Raw genomic sequence first — 21,630 nt, forward strand, 5'->3', positions numbered from 1 at the left:
AGTTTAAAATTTCATCTGAAAGATCTTGCACCTTTTCTGGAGAACAGTCCCCCAGTGCTACTTGCGTTTATCTGTCACTGTGAGGCTTAGACTTTGATTTTTCATATTTACGTCATCATTGCAGGCTGAATCAGAAGATGGTTTGCTGCTATACTGTGGAGAAAATGAACATGGCCGTGGTGATTTTATGTCACTGGCAATCATCCGACGGAGCATCCAGTTCAGGTAAAACATTGATTTTTACTAGGCTCACCTCCACACTAAATCTGATTTAAAGAGAAGGGGCTGCTTTTGGTGATGAATATCTGTTGTGTCTTTGACTTTTGCACTATATAGTGCTCAGAATGGATAGTATTGCTTCATGGAACAGTTCTTCAATAGTTTCTTCTCTCATCCTCAGTGTGTTGGCACGTGACCTTCTGAACTCATTTTACTCAGACCTTGGTGTAAAGGCAAAACGATCAGTTTTCTTAGGGGTATTGGTCTGGGAGTCATTGCTATGTCAACACATATGCCAGTGAGCCACTCACTTGTTGAGCTTGTGCTGTGTCAAGCTGTGCATAGTCAGTGTTTTTGCTTCACAGCAAAAGGAGCAAATCATGTAGCAAAATAAAGGACTCCATGCCACCAAAGGGCCTGGAGCTTCATCCCATACCCCTTATTTAGATGGGAGTTGCAGATTTTTTTATGTGACAATGGAGGGGGTTTCTGCATTGCTGTGGATACTAAGTGTATGAGGGAGTATCTCAAGGCTCTCCTTATTTGGGAAGCTGAGTCCTTAGAAAGTGGGGAAAACCAGAGTGGTGACGTGCCCTGGCTCTGTTTCTGTTCACCTCCTGCACTGAACAGCAATTAGAGAAAATGGCACGTTTAGTGCATGGCCAGATCCACAGAGACTCTCCAGGAGTTCTCCTTGTCAATCAGCACTGAAAGACATGAGTTTCATACAGAATCCCAGAGTTTTTAATACAGCTCTACCTTTCACTAGGGAGCCAGAGAAATTCCCAAGAGAAATTACTGTGATAGCAGGAACTTGTATTGTAATACCCTGCATCTTGAAACAATTTTAGCTGTGGGCAAGCTTTGCAATGCATGTGATATGGCCAGAGGATGCAAAACTTTCTCCATGGGAGAAAGGGGAATAATAAAATTGGAAACATGTAATAGATCATACTTAGACCTGCTTTCTAATTGCCTGTTGCTTGTTAATATGCATTGTGAAAAGGAGAGATTCCCAGGAGTGAAGGGAATATTCAGAGTCTAAAAACATTCGTTATTTGGTTAATGAAAAATTGTAACCCTGCCCTCTCTGTCTCCTGCTGCCAGGTTTAACTGTGGCACTGGAGCTGCAGTTATAACAAGTGAAAATAAAATAAAGCTGGGGAACTGGCATAGTGTCACACTGTTCAGAGACGGGCTGAATGGCTGGCTCAGGATGGACAATGATGCTCCGGTCACAGGAAAATCTCAGGTAGGTAATCCTGCACTTGCAGCTCGACCTGGGGCTCTCTCAACATTGCAATGAGATGTTTTTTTCTTGCCCGTAGAAGTCTGATCAGATTTAAAAGATTCGCTTTTATTTATCAGCATTGGGGCATTTAGTGAACCAGAATCAAAGTACAGATTACTTTTCTACATACGTAATCTAGAAATCACATAGATAAAGATCCCAGTGCTGGATCCCATCCAGGTTCCCCTGTCATGCTCCCTCCTTGCTCTGCACCCTCCTGCTGCACTTTGCTGGTCTCACATACAAGCTGCTGTGAGAAGTTTGCCAGGTTTTACAGCTGCTGTCTGATTGCTTTCTTTTGCAAGTCTCAGCTTCTCCACTCCCTCAGCCAGATGAAGACTACTCATGTGTTTGTGTATACATTTATGTACAATTTACATATGGCCACACAAAATTTGTATAAAAAAGTGCAATCAAATGTATACCATGTACATAGATTTAAGGACAGTAATGGAGATAGACATTCTGTCCTGACTTATGGTAACATCAACAATTTCATTTGAGACCAAAATATAATAGAGGGAGATGTTTTGATTTGCTCATCTGTTACCAAACCAGAGAACAGAAATGAAATTAAGGCACTGAAAAGATGACAATTGCAAATTGGTTTGGATGTCTTTCCTCTTCTCTTTGATAACCACTATTAGCATGCTATCCCTGGCCTTGAAAAAAGTGGCTTCAAACATCTTATTACTTTACACTTTCATGTGCAGGCTCTGAAAGGGAAAAAAAATAATCTTGAGGACCTGAGTAATAGGAAGGGGGTGAAGCCTGTCAGCTTAAATGCTGTATGCTTGGGGCCTAATGGCAAGAACTTCTGCTGCACTTTGTGTGCTCATCAGATGGAAATGACAGAGGAGAAGGATTTTAATGTCTGTCACATGTAACTATGTGTTACCAGTGCTGTGAGGCCATGCAAAAGGCAGATGTGATTCACAGAGAAACAGGAGATCTGTCCAGTAGAGACTAATGCTGTTTTTGTAACACTTTGATGAGATTGCATATGGTTATGCAGAGCTGTGATCACCCATACCCAAAATAGGTTCGATCATAAAGCTGATCAAGAAGAGGTGCAAGAAGGTGGATTATCGTCCAAGAGTCTGCTGCAAGAGGATTCTAACAGTGAACACACACTTTTCTAGCTGCAATTACACCAGAAAAATAGTTAATTGCTCCAGGTGTTGCTCTTCACCAGAACTTCCTAGTTAAAATGACCTAGATTAGTATCAGCAAATGATAGCCTTTTCTGACCTGGTTCATTTTAACTTGAAGAAGTTAGAGAGAGCCTAAATGAGAAGTGGAACTTGGCAGACCAAGGTGGGTAGGAACATCAAAGGCAATTGGAGATGGCAGTCAGCTAGAGGCAGGCTGGAGGGCTGTGTGCCATGGGATATGTCCACCATGAAACCATGTGGATATCTAAACTCTCTTTAGCCACAGGCCCCACCTGGATTATTTCATGCTGAAATGTAGATCTATTTGATCTATTTCTGCAGTGCACTGTGCAGTTAACACCCACAGACTCAATAACCTTGGCTCACTTAGTCTGGCCAAATAGAGCCCATGGGACTTTATTGTTATTTATGGAGATTTATTGTTATAAATATCATGGAGGCAGGGCAGTGGTGAAAAATCCAGAAAGCGTTTGGCATAATGGTCATCATTGTTGAAGGGCACATTGGTAAAAAAATCACCATGAATAAAAGCAGGAATTGTAAATGTTTTCTTCTAAACGGGACTGAGGTTTTGAAACAGCCATTGAGTAGGAGGCGAAAGACATATTTTGATCAATTTATGAAAGGAATTATGACTCAGTTGCCCACATTAGGAAGAGGTTTGATTCAGTGATCAAAAAAATTCTGTTTAGTTACATTGTTCCTTCCTGTGCACTGTAGTGGTAATAGTAAAGTTGTATGTGTAGGTTTCCATAGCAGATTAAGGTCAAATAAAAAAACATTGGGAGTAAATTTTGGAGCTGGCAAAGTGAGCAGAATCCCACTAAAGTTGTAGCTGTATCAGTTTTTTTTGTATTGTTTTTACTGTTCTCTTTCGTCATTTTATTATTTTTCAACACTTGGCATTTGCTGAGTTCTGTCCAAAAAGCAGTACTACACTGGTCTGTGTCCCCCAGGGCTGAGCTGAGAAGACAACAATTCTGGCCAAAGCAATAGAAGAAATTGCAGCAAAAAACATATATCCAGAATGCGTCCTTAGAAGACAGTGATTTTTAAGCTTTTTATTTTGCATTAAATAGCTCATGTTATCATGATGGATGCTGGCACAAAAAGTAACATTTAAGATGATAGACGGAGCAGAGGAATGAGCAATGGAAAGGAATTACCAATGAGCAGCCTTCATATCCCCTGGGACAAGTCTTCATAATAATTGATTATGCACAGTGTGGCTTAATTAGTTATCCTGTGTTATGTCTGTTCTACATCATGCTGTGCTCTGTTTTCTCTTTAGGGCCAATACAGTAAAATTACCTTCCGGACTCCCTTCTATGTCGGCGGTGCCCCCAGCATGTACTGGCTGGTCAGAGCCACAGGCACCAACCGAGGATTTCAGGGCTGCGTTCAGTTGCTCAGCGTCAATGGGAAGATGATTGATATGAGACCCTGGCCATTAGGGAAGGCTCTCAGTGGTGCCGATGTGGGTAAGTGTAGTGGTGTGGGGCTTAGCACTTTAATCAATGCTAAACCACTTTTTTTTTTTTGCGTGATAGAAAAAATTGGGCAATGGTCCATGTCTGAGAGGAGGAGGTGTGGTCTTGACTTATGGAGTGATATGTCTCTGTGCCTTTGTGCGTTGCTGTAGCTGCGTCTGTAGTAGGGAGGTTTTATCACACTGTGCATGTAAATATTGATGTGGTATACCAAAAACCCTTGTGGATACAGTTGTCAAACACAATTGTAAAAGCAGCTCCCATGAGCAAACAGGAAACTCAGTGTTGCTGATATGTCTGCACCAGTGTTTCTGCCAGTGTCTTTCAGGCTACCTCTCCATGCTCCTGACTGATGCAGTCATCATCAGAAGTCAATAGTATGCATGCTGTGTTTTTGTAAAACAGCTGGGACACAACAAAATGTGTTTTGCCTACAGGCACCATTGCACTTGTCCAAAGCAATACAGGGATCTTTCAGAGCAGTGCTGTGGCCATTGAAAGGGCTTTTCCTGTGAAACCCCATTACTGCTGAGGCAAATAAGCCTTCAGTCCAGTTGACCATCTATTGACCATCCATAGGCCTGTCGACCATCAATTGTTTCCATTTCCAGAATCACAGTATGTTTAAAAAAAAAAAAAAAAAAGTGGTATCAATTCTTTCAACATCTTTGTGGGGTGGTATTATAACATTATCTCCCTTCACAGATGAAAAGGTGAGTTAATTAACTGGGCCTGTCTTCTATATGTATTTATTCATCTCTGCTTCATGTAACGGGCACTCAGAAAAAAGGGCAATAAAATCCTTGCTTTAATGACCTCCCAGTCTAAACAGTTTAAAGGGAAGAGTAAACCCTGAGTCAGAATGTGAGTGGTAAAAGCAGGAAATAGATCCCATATCGCTGAACTCTCCACGCCATGCCTCAGCCACAAAGTCATCTTTCTTCTCCTCTGTAGCTTTGCATTTGTCATCCCAAGAAGGAAGTGATTAATGAGAAACTTCCTAACAATTGCCCTGTATTCTCTAGATAGCATGACCAAACTTCTATGGCATACAAGGAGGGGAACAGAGCAGCCCAAGAAATAGATGCTGAAAAGAATAAGACTTTGGAGGCAGAGAGTAATTTCACGATAGAGTGAGAATCTATGGAATTTATATAGATAGATAAAAGCCTTGCTAAATTTCTCCGAGCCCTAATCTCTATTGCCTTTTGGGACACAGCTGGCTTCATTCCCATCCATGAATGCTCCACATACTACTGCATTAACAATCAGCATCACTGAAAATAAGTGCTGGGGTCTGCCATGTGTGACTCAAAACTGAGCAGCAGAGCCTTACTATCCTTACGTGGCTGCACACACTTTATATGATACTGTACCAGCAGAGGTTTGCAAACAACATGTGGCATGTTAAACTTGAAATAAATAAATTATAAATTAACTCTGCTAGGGTTTAGGGATGGTTTTTGCTAGCCAGTCTTTTGTTTCTTTCCCATTGGTACAGTGTATAAATCAGAGATGCTGTGGTACGTGGACCACAGGACTGTGGGTGGGCAGGAGAGAGGCCCATACTGTCCCTGTTCAGGAGGAGCCTCCCAGTGCATGATGCCATGAGAGCAGCCTGTCCTTGCACACCAGGGAGCTACAGCTCAAGCTGTCCCTCAAACCAGGGAGTCTGCAGCTTTTCCAGCTGTTCTTGTCATCCTTGTCCTCTTCTAGTTCTTAAAGATTTTGTTTAACTTTGGTCTTTTAAAAATACTACCAACATTGTTATTACAGCAGTTGCTCTAAAGATTAGCATCATCTAAGTTTTCTGCTCACATCTCAGACTCAGTGTTTTTCTCGTTCACCCACGTGCCTTGGCTTGATTTCACCATCTGTAAAACTGAGCTGGTGCTGCTTGTTAATGTTGCCATCACGATAAGTGGTGAGTACAGGAGGGACCTCCTGGACCAGATCCCTGTTTGTAGCCATGGAAAACTTCATCAGTAGGGCTGGAGAGGACCTTGAGGAAAGGTGCAGATTATTGTATTAAAGCATTCTCTGTTTTGTAATAAACCTGAAAATAGGATTTGTGTATGAAAGGTTTTATTTAAACCCTGTAGAAACTGTCTTTTAAATCCCACTAGAGTAGTTAGGTAAAAAACAGTGACAAGATGCCCATTCCCTTCCTGCCCCATTTCACTGTGGCAACGTAGAAAGGGAAATGAGCATTGTGAGCACCTGTGATCCTGCAGCTGGGAAGGGGTAATTCCATGCTGAAGGAGAATTAATTTCCTTCCAGAGGACTGGTGTGCTTTGGTCATTCTCCTTGTGTGAGCCCTGGAGCCTTGCGTCGTGCGTGCTGCACTCAGACCTTCTCTCTGCAGTAAGACACGGGTCTGGAACGGGATTTATACCTGAGTGATATGAGAAAGGTCTGTTTGGGCAATGAGCCACACCAGATGTCCTGGGAGTTATTCCTGCCTCTGCAAGTCAGTGGGGAAAGGTGATTTTCCACTTCAGGCGGCAGTAATGGGGATGATCCAGTGCCTCAGCCACTAACACGAGATCCTTCAATGTGCCATTGTGCTTTCCTTCCTGAATGTAGGATGGGAACGCTGATGCTGTACTGATACTAGTACCTTACTGAAGTTTTGTAAGGTCATGGTCTGGAAATTATCTTTGCAATCAGAGTACTGTATTTACACTAAACAAAATAGAAAGGATATATCCCCTACTTGTAGACGTTTTGTAAGATTTTCCTGAGTCACTTCAAATAACAAAACTATTCCCCAGAGCTTATTGTCAGCATTTCCTTAGCACACCTATGTCATCCTGGAGGTGATAATTCAGCCTCAAAATAAATGTGCAGTTCATAGTCTGTCATAAGCACTTTGCCCTTCCAAATGATGTACTTACACATGTGCACCATGAGTGTATTATGTGGACTTTCTTAACATTTAAGATCAGTTCATAACTATCAATAAGGGGCGAAATATGTAAGCAGAAACTATCTAAAATAAAGGAGAAGATAAAATCAACTAGTACTTTATCAGATGTACACACGACCAGTGAAAAATCTAACTATATAGACAGTGGTTTTCAGAAGAAAATAAGTAAATTATTTATTCTATGACAATTCCAGTGTAACTCCATCAAGAATAAATAATTTATTTGTTATTTCAGGTAATGTGCCAGAACAGTAGAAATACTTATTAAGAAGCTCATATGCTGATGATATGGATTCCTTGTAGTGCTGAGAGAAGGGCTCACAACCTCATTTTAGTTAATAAGATTAGCTGCTGATGATTAACACCTCCTAAGCCTACCAAGGCAAGAATTTACAGTGAATAAAGAAGCACTTACGGTAACTGAAATAAAACAAGCCACAGCACATCTAAACAATCCAGAGAGTTTTCAATTAATGCGTAAGTGAAAATAAAGATAGGAATGAGGGCAGAAGAAAAATAATGATTAGAAGGTATGACTGCCATGGTTTGTTAGTGAGGGCTAATTTCTGCTATTTTAAATGTTTCTTCCTGGTCTGGTACAAAGCCAGTGCTTAAAAGCAGCCTGCTTTGTCTGAATGGTGCATGGCCTGACAAACGGGGAAAGAACCTAGCTAGGAAAGCAAATTGCTTTGGTTACTTGCAATGATCAAAAGCCAAATCAATCTTTGACAACCTCCTCTGATAAATCAATGTTGTGGCACTGGGTTTAGGTGAGTGCAGCAGTGGAATCTGTGACGAGGCATCCTGCATCAACAGTGGTACCTGCACTGCAAGCAAAGCGGATTCGTACATTTGCCTTTGCCCTCTTGGGTTTAAAGGTCACCACTGTGAAGAAGGTAAGAGGAAGCTGGATTGCTTATATTTCTTTTTATTTTTTTTTGTTGTTGTTTGTTTGTTTTTTTTAGCTTTCAGTGTGTTTTCCAAATAGTGACATCCAAGAAGGTCTTAGGTTATTACACTGACAGAAGACAAGTACTTGTTATTATTTCACCTTATTAAAAATCACACGGTGAAACCCTATCCCACCAATCAGTTTGGGCCTATATCCAGCTCCTATATAATCAGTGATTTTCAAACTTGTCTTCTTATTTCAGTTAACTATGATTAAGCTTCCCAAACTCACTTTTCAGAATTAACACTAACATACCACTCCACAGCTGCACTTTAACATTACAAAAAAAAAAAACCTTTAAACAAGTGTCAGCTGATTATTTTAAAGTATAAAGGATAAAATATCAATTTCATGTTGAAATTGTAGAGATACAAAGAAATTGTCAAATACACACCATGAACATTGCTTTTCATGACACAACCCATTGTAGCATGCTTTCTACCTTGAAAAACACTGAAGCAAATCACTACAGAGTAGTGCTTACAGCAAACCAGAAAGTTTTTTAATACATAGACAACCTTGGAAAAAAGAGAGATTAAGGAGAAAAGCGATGTAGGTTACAATAAAAAATATTTCTAATTTAAATGATGAAATTCCTTGGTTGTTTTCTTTAGTGTTACCTTAAAGTACAAAAGAGAGGGAACTGACACTGGTTGGTAGGTTAGTTGTTCCCTTACCTTTGAGCTTCAAGTGACCTGCTTGTGTATTCTGGATTTCCAGCACTCACCTTGGCTATACCTCAGTTCAACGAATCCTTAAGATCATTTGCTAGCACACCCTGGCCCTTGGAACCACAGAATTACCTTTCCTTCATGGAGTTTGAGATGACATTTCGTCCAGATTTAGAGACTGGTGTCCTTTTGTACAGCTACGACACAGACAGCAAGGACTTCCTCTCCATCAACATGGTGGCTGGTTACGTGGAATTCAGATTTGACTGTGGCTCAGGAACGGCTGTCATCAGGTAAAACAGCATTTCTTGTATTTGTCTTCCAATGATGCCAGAGTGCATATCCAGAAAGGAGTAAGCTGGAAAGAGGAATGTCCTGTAATGATGTATGGGAACCCATCCATCTCTCTAGTGCCTGCTTCTTGTAAGGAGGCACAGAAACACTATCACTGTACTCAAGGCGACAGGATCTTCTTCCCCCAACAGTTTGTTTCAAAGCATTGTTGTCAGTGTTACCATGTCATGACACCATCTTACTGCAGATGTTTTTATTTCTGCATGGTATTGCTGAAATTCCCCGTACACCTCTGTGACGTTTTGCCACAGCTAATTAGGGGATCCATAACTATTTTATACACATACTTGCACTTTCTAGCCACAGGATTGTCCAATGGCACTTTTGTGAACATCATCCTCCCTGTTCTCCAATTCTGGGTGGTAGGTACTGGACTGGAAGTGTCACAAAAAGTTCCAGGTCCCCTCTTTCCTCATAGTGCAGTTTTTCAGATGGTCTAAGAGTAATATCCAATTTACCTAGCTTTAGCAGTCTTAAAGATAAATACCTGGTTTAAATGAGTCATCCAGGCTTCCAAAGACAGACCTCCTGGGAATGATTCATCCTGACCTAGAATAAAATCCTAGGACAGGAGCAGTAATATGCCTCAAGAAGAGCTTTTCTCTGTCTGCGTATGTGAGTGCCTAGTCCCTGGACAGTTGTTCCCTGTGCTCTGCAGAAAAGGCAATGATCTGAACAGAGGCATTCAGTATCTTGGTTATAGTCCAAGAGGCTGCCAGTTTGATCAGATTGATTTAATATATAGAAATAATCTATATAAAGCTCATGAAAGATGTATACACTGCCTGCAACTCTTGCATACCATATGTTTCATGTGGACACCAGAATTTTGGTTATACTGTGATTGGGAGAAATATCCTGATTTTCCACTGAATGAGGACTCATGCAAACAAGCCCATTCAGATTACAAACTGAGAGATGAAATTTCTAGAGAACAAATGCAAAATATTGTACAATCCTAACAATACACAGCTGTGGTGATGCTGTATTGTCAGATAAAGATCCTGGAGTTATCATGGATAGCCATGCGCAAGCAACTCCTAGCTGCCTGGAGACAAATACGAAACTGCAAGTATGGTGCAGAGAATTCTTAGGAATGGAATAAAGAAAAATGCCTCTGCAAAAATCCATGATCCACAGTCTTGAAAACTTCCTGCAGTTCTGGTCACATCATTTTGTAAGAAATAAGCAAAATTGAAAAAAGAAGAATAGCATTGATATCCAGAGAAGGGAGAGAAACAAATTCCACAAGTGCAGCAGGACCCTCCAACTTGGAAAACAGTTTGGTGGAAGTATGATTTAGATTTTTAAATTATGAATGACATGGAGAAGAATAAGGAATGATTATTCTGCATTTTTTCAATATGTGAAAATTAGAAGGAGCCCAGTAAAACTGCAAAACGAATGATATAAACAAAAATAAGACTTTTTTTTTTTCCTCTCCCAGACAGTACATAAATAAGTTGTGGAAATTAATTGTCACAGCATGTTACATATGCCAGAACTATAAATAGGTTTATAAAAAATAATAGACAAATTTGAAGAAAGATCCATTGAGAGAGATCAAACACATTTGTACGGATGCAGCCTCTGACTCAGGAAATTGCTAAATGACAAGTTGCCAGAAGCTGGGAGGATACATCAAGGGAAGTATCACTCCAAACTTACCCTGTTCTTTTCTCTGGCCGAAAACCATCAGAAATAGCTTATGTCAGAGACCTTTGCTCCAACCCAAAATGGCTCTTACAACAGCCTTCAATCTCTTCCTGATTACATCTGTCTAATTCCTGTTACTGGCAACTATAGACTTTTTTTTTTTACTCCCTGAAGAATACTGTAGTAGTGCAGAACACCTTGGACTAAAGTTCAGACAAGATGTATAGGGCTTTTAAAATGCAGCAAGAGCTACAAGCATGTGTTTGAGGGTGGAAACTGCCCTTTTCTGTTGGAAAGCACAAGAGAGAGCAGGACGCCAACTAATACTTGGGTCATAAGAAGGAGCGTGGTGTGATAGCTGGGTAATGTGGGGGACTCATGAGGCTGACAAGCTTAGCTGAAAGTTGTCAGGATTGCCCCACACCCCAGAGATGTTGTTAAACAATAACTTAAATACACCTGCGTTTGGTGAATATTATGCAGGTTGCAAGGCCAAGCACTGAGATGAGGAAACGCCAAGCTTCTGCTTGCCTGTGCACCATTGTTTTTTACAGTGGTTCCATTGCTTTGGTCTCTTTTAGCAAGGTAATATTGAGGAGGCACAGTGCTGACACACAGTGCAATCCTTCTGAGCCTATATATGTAAAACAAAACCCATGGATCCTGGTTCGTCTTGCACGGAATTGATTATGTCCTTTACGTGGCGTCACTCCCACCAACTGGCTGCCACCTCTCTCCCTCCCATCCTACTCCCAAGCATACATTCAAGCTTCAGGCAGGGCAGTAACATTTTTGGCTCAGGCACTGACTATGAATGTTGTAGTAAACTTGCCCTGGCTGACGCACATCAGGTTACCATTTATCCTGGCGTAATTAACCGAATCTCAGCTGCTGGACCCACTCACTTCCTCATGGACTATACACCTCTTTGCACATAGCTCTGTCTCCAGTTCAGCTCCTTTTTCTGGATAATGTGGGCAACTTGCACACTGTCATCAGCTCTGTCAGTGCTTAAATAAGTTAAGTAGATTCCCTGTTTTTCTTGCCTGTTCAGGCAATTCCCACTTAAAAGTCTGCCTTGATCTTGGTCATAATGCTTCACACTTAACCTTTTGGCCTAAGTGGAGGTACAGCTCTGGTCATCCTGAATATCTTTCATACAACCAGGCTGTTAAATATTAGAATATAATAGGAATGCAGCCATAATGGCTTTGTAATTAAGGATGAAGCAAGCTCGTTTCAGTACATCAGCAGTAGCAGCAGGCAAGCTGACCTTGGTGAAGGCTGCATTTTGCCGCAGGTGAGCTAGGCTGGAAGAAGCACAGTGTGTGCAGCAGGCTCCAGGAGGAGCAGGGCTGCTGAGTGGACAGCTGAATGCAAACACTGAGCTATTCACCAAGATGAGAGAATTTGTCAAAGGAGAATTTGCTGTCTCCTGGGATTTCCCATGGCCAGACATTGCAGAGTCAAGAACTTCATCATCTGGAATATTTTGTAAGGTTCAGTGTGATTGGGAAAAAGTAATCATTATCCCCATACAGTTCATGAAAAAACAGAAGTTCCAGTGCCTGCAGCAAGCACTACCAAACTCATACTAGTTTCAAAAGGCCTGTGAATCCAAGGAATAGCTTGTAAGTCTCAAGTGACTTTGCAAGGGGGGTGTGTGTGTGTCTCTGTGTGTGCACACGCGTGCATGCGTGCGTATGTGTGTGTGTACACACACTCCTCTTCAAGGTGATGAAGTTCTGTTAGCTATTGATTTACTCAAGGTAACTAAACCCTAAATGCTACCAGAGAAGACATTGCTCAGTGAATGATATTTTTTTATTGAGGTTGTCAAAGTAATATTGCCAGTGTCTTCTCCATAGATGAAAATGGACTTTGAGAAAATTTGAAGGATCAACATAAATACAATAAAAATATTTCTAAACTGAAATTCATTGAAAAGAAAAAAAAAAAGAAAAAGATTAAATTGTTATTTTCATATTTTCAAAATGATACACCTTTTAAAATTAGCATTTATGTCAGCCTGAAAATACAAAACATCATTTCACCTAAAGCAATTTTATATATATATATATATATTTATTTTTTTTTTCATGGAGAGAAAGCTAGAAAGTCTTCAGGTGTCCCAAATAACACTGTTTCTGATTTTTCCAGCTTGACCAGTGGATCAAACACAAGTTTTCATAGCTCCTGGAAGAAAGTCTACAAGACAACATTTAGACGTAAAATGTTTTAGCTGGTGTAATAAATAATGCACATTTGAAAATAATATGCGAAGTTCTGTATAACTGCTAAAGAAAGATGCATTTTTGCCCACCAGTTATGCTGCTATTCATATTTGTTTTGAGCTAGTAAGGATTGTAAGGACAGTCTTCAAAGGCTTCCATTGAGGCTGCCTGGTGAATGCTTTACACAAATGGAGATTATTGTTCCTATTTAGCATCTCATCACATCATTAGTATCATATTTTAGTTACTTCCCCTTAATGTACGGCAGCCAGGCTGTGTGTGTATGCGTGTAGACGTCGCTGTAACAGACTGCATAATTAGAGCTGATAAGCCATCACAAAGTACTTCTGTTTTAAAAGAGGGTGGAGAATGTGGGGCTAAACTGACCATTAAGTGGAAAATTTTATCTGTAGGCTTATGGCATTGTGAAATGAGGATGTATAGCTGAGCCAAAAATTTGACTTTATGCCTTGTAAATGACTGAGCAGAAAAAGTAGCTCAGAGGTAGATGAAACATTTCAATAATCAGAATGCACTTCCTTTATAAACAAACTAGAGTGTTTATTGTTCATTGTAGGAACATGATCTTATTTTCACTTGCTGGAAGGGCTCAGACAGTATATTGCTTCCTTGTAAGTAAAGAAGCTCAGTGGATTTTTTGTTGGTTTGTTCCTGGGTTTTTTAGAAAGTCACTTCAAGAGGAACTGACCTATTAACATAGCAGTGATATTTGAAAATATCAGAAAGACAGAAGTGTAAAACACTTAAAATTCTCCTTCCCTTTAAAATAGGAGTGAAGAACCTGTCAGTCTGGGTCAATGGCATGAGCTGCGAGTGTCTCGTACAGCGAAGAATGGTATCCTACAAGTGGACAAACAAAAGCCAGTGGAAGGGATGGCAGAGGTGAGCATATAGCATGAGTTGTGATTAATATATACCTAAGTATATATATGAATACAGGTGTTAGTTTATAAAATGAATGCACGGTAAGCTTCACAGGCTGCTGTCAAAACTATGAGTTCAAAAAAGAACACGTGTCAAGGCAATATTTTCTTAAGCCCAAAGAGGGAAATTTGCACATGATGTCTTCCCTCTTAGGACAGGGATCCTACGAAAGCAGCTGAAATCATGGCCTTACCTTCTTTTACTATGTAGCTGAACTCACATTTTTGGAAGTTCATACATGTTCTTGAGATTCTTTTCTTGGTACTTACTGTTTCTGGCTAAGTCTGTCACACAAGTTGGGCACCATGAAATGCATCATCTCGAGAAGGGTGAAACAGAAAACTATGTGCACAAAGTCCTGTTTTTTTTCTTCTCTCTGAATATTATGCTGGATAGATAAGCCAAAATAAAATTATTCCCTTGTCTTGTCCTTGCAAAAGTAGTTTTCAGGGTAGAGTAAAGGCTGGACTACTGACATTGTTGATGACTTGCATTTTATTCTTCCCTAACCTAGAGTTCATAGAGAGTTTTAATAAGATGAAATGCTGCTTGCAAGAACCCAGGCAGGGTATTTCACTCAAAGCAGATGCACTCAATTGTGCGTATAGAAGTACTTTTTTTTTTTTTTTTTTTTTTATCCCAACAGCCTCAGACTAGAACTTCTTAGAAAATATCTTATTCTTTTCTAATGGAAAGTCTGGTCAGAAAAACAAAGTCCAAATTCTTTTAGCAGAAGGGTCTCCCTCTTTTTTTTTTTTCCTGCAAACTGGGAAACTAGTTAAAGGAAAGACTTTTTTTTAAAAAATTAAATTAATTGAAATGCACATTTTTGGTAAGGAGCAGTTTGAGTGGCAAACGTTCAAGCAGAGCAGTAGAGATGCCTCTAGATAGGTGGGTAAAGGTAAGGGCACTTTTTTCTTCTGTAAGTGCTGCAGTGCAGCTGCAGACGGAGGTTGGCTGTAGAGCTGTCAACAATGAAATTAGATCTGGGATTGCACAGTTATCCTGTCTTTAGATATTAAACTACTTTCCATTCATACTATGAAGCCGAGTAGACCCGTCAGATATCTTGAGCAACTACTTCTAGTAACTAAAGTAAGCACAATGTTTCTTCCATTCAGCCTTGTATCTTCCTGTGGATTTGCTTTTCAGATGTTGGAAACATTAAATGAGTCTTGGTTGCATGACCTTGATTTGATTTTAACTTCATGAGTCTCATTTGGGTCCTGGATTTGCATCCATGTACCTCAACTCTTTGCAAATAGTTAGGTGTGCAGACAGCAATCAGAATGAGAATTGACTAGTAAGTAAGGATAGAAGGAATTTACTATTGTTTCAGAACTCTCCTTCCTCTATTCCTTCAGTTTTCCCATTTTGAAATACTTGGGTTTTTGCAGCTAGCTTGGCTAAGGATAAAGCACAGGAAGTAGACAGTGTCCTGTGGTGGATTTCCTGAGAGAACTGCAAAAGAAATGCAATTAACAGAAGTAACGAGGCATTGAAGTAAACTATAATATATAATTTAAGCCAGTCTGAAGATACAAGCATGGTTCCAGCTACTCTAATAAAATATTATTGCTATGTTTCTTGCAGGGGGCTTTCACACAGATTAAGTGCAGCTCTGAGATATTTATTGGCGGAGTCCCCAGTTACGATACAGTGAAGAAGAACTCAGGGATCCTCAGGCCCTTCAGTGGGAGCATCCAAAAGGTGTGTGCCCAGAGTAACATGTTGAATGTGTTTATTTTCATCTCATTATATATCCTATCCAGTGGACACTTTAGGTGAAAACCTGCCCTTATAGCATTGACAATATTCAAAATAATCCAAGATTTCATCTCAGGAGCTCTCCACAAAGTGCTTAAACATACTCGCAATGAAAGGTTTGTCTAACTTTAATAGCCAGCAAGTGTTACTGCTGCCATTCTCCCTATAAATTTCTGTTCTGTACTAATGAGTTTGCTAAAGCCATACAGAAGCAAGCAGAGAAATATGCCTATTACTATGTCAAGATTAGAGCCCTTGGAGTGCCCTTTAACACAATATATGAATAAATGAACAGAATAGATGCTCAGATACTTAGAGGTGTGCACACACTGAGGTGACTAAATGTACAATAATGAGCAGAAAAGGAGGTGCAAATTAAAGTGGCTTCCAGTCCAGCTAGCATATTTTTATACCAACCAAGAGTAGCTCTTCTCTCCACCTTCCCCTCTTACTCTTTTATGTGGGGTGCATGAATGGGGAAGATCTCTTTCATTGTTGGCAAACTCTACAGATTATGTTCCAGGACAGTCAGCTTTACCTAGGTGTAATCAGTTTTGAGAGCAAAAATACAAAAATTTGTAATATTTTGAATAAGTAGTCAAAAGAGAGTTCAAGCTGAATTAACAGGATCTCTCCCTAGATTTAGCGTACCTAAAATAATCTGGACAAAGCTCAAAGCTTGGCCTTGAATCCTTGGTGTTTAAAATGAGCAAATTGTTGTATGAAACATAATTAACAAATAAAAAGCCCTAGTAGTGAATCTAATTGATCAAGACAGAAAGGTAATTGCAATTCCTTGTAATTGCTTTCATCACTTGGTCCACCTTTTTCAGTATCTTTGTAAGTTATCTAACAGGAAACACGAAAAGAAAATTGGAGGAGTCTGTAATAGTCATAGAAACAGGTCAGTGACATGAACTTATTTGGAATGATGGGCTTGACTAAACAGTATGTGGCTTGGAGAGCAAGATGGGGAGCCTGGGAACATAGAACTTAAGTCATACTTATATGGTGTGGGGCTGTACCCTAGAGTACAGAGGCACTGATAAGAATTTGGAAATGCTGAGCATACACTCATATTTTTGTGGTGTAGTTAAGAACGTGGATGGGATGTCGGGGAAGAGTACTGCCTGCCTCTCAGGTACTGTGAGGCTCTTAGTTGACTGCTGTGTTCAAACACAGCGGGATGTTGGAGGATGTTAGAGAAATAAAGCTGCAAACATCACTAAGTCCTGGAAAACGTGCCAGGTATAGAAAGATCTCAATCTTAGGTGTTAGAAGACCTATGATCTCAATCTATTTAGGCAACTCAGATAAGGGTAAGAAGCGACTTTGTTGTGGTTTGCTAATTTCTACGTGAGGATGGGATTTGTCTGAAACGATACAAAAAAGGCACAATGTGAAACAATGGCTGGAGGCTGAAAATAGTTTAATTGAAGAAATAAGATAAGCATTTTTTTGAGTGGGAGCTTGTTAACTCATGGCACAATGTAGCTGGAAGTTAGACAGAAGCTGGAAAGGTAATGGGCTCTTCACTGATCCATTTTTGTGACAGGACTGGATGTTTTTCTACTGTTGAAGTTGCTTAACACTGTCTGAAACAGAGTATAGGCTCTCCTTGCAATCTCCCCTCCCCACATAAACCTCCCTAAGGTACATTGTCTGAGCTATGTGGGAGCCAGGGTACATAACTGTTACAATTTTCACTTCTGCCTTTAAAATCTATTTATTTGGGAAAATGGACTTCTTATTTTGATGTAGCTGAGATCAGAAGCTAAACACACAGATGTAATTTCTATGCTGAGATTTTGAATCTTGGCTGAGATTTTTAAAATGACAATTTTATTGGAGAACATATGTTGCTGACACACTGGAGAAATCCCAACATCTAACAATTCTCTTTGGTTTGTACACAGACAGTTTTGTGAAGTCGTTAATTATGTTTTTCATCCATTCTTAACTCTAGCTTCTTTCCGGCAAAATGAGGTACTAGAAAGCAATAAAGAGCATGAAAAACAAGCTGTTCTGCATAGTATTTGTGTTGTCAACACTGGTCTCCTGGGGATTTTCCTGATCTCAGAAATGCTTTTTCTCAGCAGTGCTCATCTGATTTTACAGTCCTAGATCACGGCTTAGTGTTCAGAGACCAGACCGGTAAATCCCACATCACTTCTCTCCATATAGGGTTGTCTAGTTCTGTGTCACAAAACACAAAAGAAATTTCATCACAAATGGGTCAGGGTGAGTGTGTTGGACCTGTGCCTCAAAAACATTCTGATCCCAAGGAACAGATTGTGGGCCAAATTTCAAGCGTTAACTTTCTCTGAAGTCTCACAGAGAAGTCTTCTAACTAGCAGAGCAATACAGATAGCCTGGAATGCTTTTTCCCTCCCTTTATATCTTTGTTTTTAACACCCAGATTATCTTGAATGACCGGACAATTGATGTGGCGCATGATTTCACTTTTGGAGTCAACCTAGCGAATGCAGCCCACCCCTGCGTGAGCTCACCATGTGCAAACGGAGGCAGCTGCGTTCCCAAGAAGGACAGCTATGAATGTGACTGTCCCCTGGGCTTCGATGGGCTGCATTGCCAGAAAGGTAACGATGGCTGCATCTCAATCCAGGGTTCTTTGCAAAAATGGCAGACATTTAGCAACTACAACTGTTGTACACATTCCTTGAAATAGAAACCCTGGAGGTCAGAGCTCCCTTTTCATCCATGCATGGTCCACCTACCCAGGGAAGAATTTGCTTTGTTATTTATGAATATCATAACTGTTTTCCTAGCACAGAACAATGATCCACAGATAGCAGCCCACTATCAGGTTGCTCACAGTGGACAGCACTGCACGCTTCATATACCTCCCTGGTTACGCAGTGCTGTACAAAGGGGGAATTCCTGCCAGCATCCCTCAGCCAGTGATTATCTTACATCCTGAAGCATGAGGATTGATAACCCTTGTAATTTTATCCTCCGTAGAGCTAACAACAAACTTGGGTCTCATATACAGCAAGGTCTAATCCTTTTATAGACTCTTACTGCTCTGTAATTTCATTGTCTGCACCTTGGTACCGCAATGGAGACCACCAAGGAGGAAAACCTGCCCAGGCATATGTTGTTTTTCTTTCTTCAGAGCCACTGCTACGTTTCAAGCCTTAGACTCAGGAAAGTATTCTGACTGCATGAAAAGCCTTAAACAAAGGAATATAGGTTTTACCACTAGATGGAGATGTTTCCCTTCTGTGTTAGGCTTGATTTTGAAAAACTCAAAGACTGTTGCAATGTAATAGCAAAAACGTTAAAAAGAGCTGAGTGACATTATTGTCTTTACCCACTCTTTCATTTATCACAGGCATAAACTTCAAAGTAAAAAATAGTGGTTTGGTTTAAATCATGATGAATAGATTGGCCTTTTCTTCCAAAAAAGACAATGTCTTAGAACAAAAACATCTTAAAAAACAATGCAAGAAACTGCTCTGCTTACGTTATTGTGGTCAAAGTAATAGCAGGAGGAACGTCATTTATCCTGACTTCTCAGTGGGGAGGAATTGTGATTTTGTAGGGTGCTGTGCTCCTGGCTTTGAGGCAGCATCTGCAGCAGTACCCAGGTCTCTAGGGCGGGTTGAGGCAAGTGAATGCTTTGCAGCTTGAGTGTTCACGGATGTGCAGATAGCATGGATGTCTCTCCTCATGCACCTCATTCAGAACAGCCCTGATGAGCCCAGAGCAGATTTCTCAAAATAATCATTACCTGTATCTTGTCAGTAGTGTGTAGACACAGATAAAGCAGGATGCATGTGTATGGATGCTGCTACTTTGGCACAGGGCTTGGTTAGTGCACTCAGCTGGTTTGGGAGAGGCTGGAGGTGCAGCCACCATCCTGCTTGCTGGTGGGTGGCTGTAACCCCAGGCACTGAATAAAAAAACAAATTGCTTGTGTGGGACTACACCTCCTTCTCCAGAATTATACATGCACTTACAAAAATTCAACTTAAATGATTCTGGTATGTGATATGAGCTATTGATTGACACCATAATGGATCATTGGCGGAGGATTTCATTAGCTTCTGCTGGCATTGTTGTGTTTTGTGTCTTCCTTCCAAGCTGTGGTGAGTGTTAAAAGTAGTTGTACTCGGTTGTAACATAGAGCGGAATGGCAAATCATTGCTTTCCCTTGGGTAGAGCTGATCCATTCATAAGCCATGTAAGTCACTCGTACTTGAAAACAGCAGAAAGGTTTAGTGCTGGCTGCACCTTTGTATGTTTTAAGCAGGCAAATATACGTAGATGGGGTAAAACTATTGAGTGCTATTTTCATAATTGATTACACCTGCCTATACAAAAGGGAAGTGGGGTTCACATGTTTGCAGAAAGGTGGGCATGCCACTTGATGGTCGGTGGATGGGAGATGCTTATGTTATAGAAAAATAAAACCAGAATGTTCTTGTTTTGTTTTGTGCTGACTCACTGCAGAGTGTGGAAACTACTGCCTCAACAGTAAGTACTGCAAATGATATGAAAACTGCTCTGTCACTGTGTGCCTGTGTCTGCTCTAGCAAGCTGGATGCTGGATTTCCATTAAGTCTGGCAATTTTCTGTCAACAGTCCAAAACATTTTCTGGCATTTTATAGTACTTCCTTCAACCTTGTCCAGTCAATATTTGAAACTGCATCCAGAGCACCTGCCAAGTACAGCATGGTGGCTGTAGCACTGGCCTCTGCATTTGCAAAGCAGTGGGGCCAGGCAGGTGCTTTTCAGGGGTAGATGCTCCTTCAGGTCACTGCAGCTGCTCAGACTTTGCTCTTGCTTGTCATGAGAGTTTTGGTGCCTCTCGGCCAAACAGCAATGAGCAGGGAGTGAAGGTGTTTGGTACAACATCTCCCTACCAGCCCTAGTCCTTCCTAGTTGTGAAGCTCCTGCACGCATTAAGGGTACTGTTCAAATTTAGCTGGTTTTCTGTGCAGCAGGTGAGGAGCACACCAAAGAGCAAGCAGAGATAAACGCACGTGAAGTGTTACTCTGCAGAGGAAATCAGTGAGAGAGAAAGGGCAAAGGCTGTGCATGGAACCAGCCCATTCCTCTGCCGCAGGCAGAAGCAGCTGGGTGTTGCTGCCAGCACGGGACACGCACAGGGAGGAAAAAGGCTCTGACACCCTCTGCCTCCATCCGCTGTGGTCGGAGACTGTCCAACACAGAAAGCATCAGACCGAGCAAGCAGTGTCTGGCCAAGCCCAATGCATCTTTTGCAATCTTCCAGCAGTGCTGGCAGGCTGCGGGCTGTGGTGGTTTCTTTAGACACATTAGGCAGCTTTCCTGATTTCACTAAGGATGGAAACAGACATTTGTCACTATCTAAAATTCTCACTCTTGGCACTTAAAGCTCAATTTTGTATTGCTGTTGTTGGCTGCCAGACTACAGCAATTGTTATATATCTGTGTTACAGTGAGCTCTTAAAGCCCAGCCAGACTCAGTATTGCACAAAGAGAGCAAACATCCATGCCCTGAAAAGCTTGAAATCTATATAGATGGGATTAGCTGTGGGTTGAAGGGATTAGTTCTCAATAGGAAAATAGGATGAAGTTAGCTATTTCAAGGAATTTATAAAACTGGCTTATATTAATGCAGCAGGCAGTTATGAGAGCTCAGCAGCAAGTTGTAGGATGCTCACTCAAAAGGAAATCTGTTCAGGACAGCGCTCACCGGCTGCCAGTGGGTCTATGTCAACTATGTTCTGTGATTTACATTACACATCTGAGTTAATTTATGAATGTTTTTTCCCAGTGGGAAGAAGTACACCAGCTCTAGTGCTGGTCTCAATGCAGGCTGCACTCCCAGTGGTGACTGGGACTGCAAACTGCAGCTCTGCCAGGGGCTGTCCCTGGGGAAGAGGCTGGGGGGACACCAGTGAGGTCTGGGCAAGACACACTTATCCTGCCAGGCA

At 40.9% G+C, this 21,630-nt stretch overlaps 1 protein-coding gene across 3 annotated transcripts in view; it reads left to right on the plus strand.

Moving 5' to 3' along the window:
* The window catches only part of EGFLAM (EGF like, fibronectin type III and laminin G domains), a 75,837-nt gene that overhangs the window by 48,342 nt on the left and 5,865 nt on the right, over nt 1-21,630 (plus strand). For 2 of the 3 annotated variants that reach the window (XM_066988903.1, XM_066988902.1), the window contains exons 11-19: nt 125-225; nt 1,327-1,471; nt 3,977-4,166; nt 7,876-8,001; nt 8,778-9,021; nt 13,764-13,875; nt 15,511-15,627; nt 18,104-18,284; nt 20,161-20,184. In XM_066988903.1, coding sequence (XP_066845004.1) covers nt 125-225; nt 1,327-1,471; nt 3,977-4,166; nt 7,876-8,001; nt 8,778-9,021; nt 13,764-13,875; nt 15,511-15,627; nt 18,104-18,284; nt 20,161-20,184 — 1,240 coding nt within the window. The remainder of the gene's footprint in view (nt 1-124; nt 226-1,326; nt 1,472-3,976; nt 4,167-7,875; nt 8,002-8,777; nt 9,022-13,763; nt 13,876-15,510; nt 15,628-18,103; nt 18,285-20,160; nt 20,185-21,630) is intronic. The other variant, XM_066988904.1, reaches the window with a different exon arrangement.

Source organism: Anser cygnoides, chromosome Z (genome assembly GCF_040182565.1).
Source record: "Anser cygnoides isolate HZ-2024a breed goose chromosome Z, Taihu_goose_T2T_genome, whole genome shotgun sequence".
Classification (NCBI taxonomy): domain Eukaryota; kingdom Metazoa; phylum Chordata; class Aves; order Anseriformes; family Anatidae; genus Anser; species Anser cygnoides.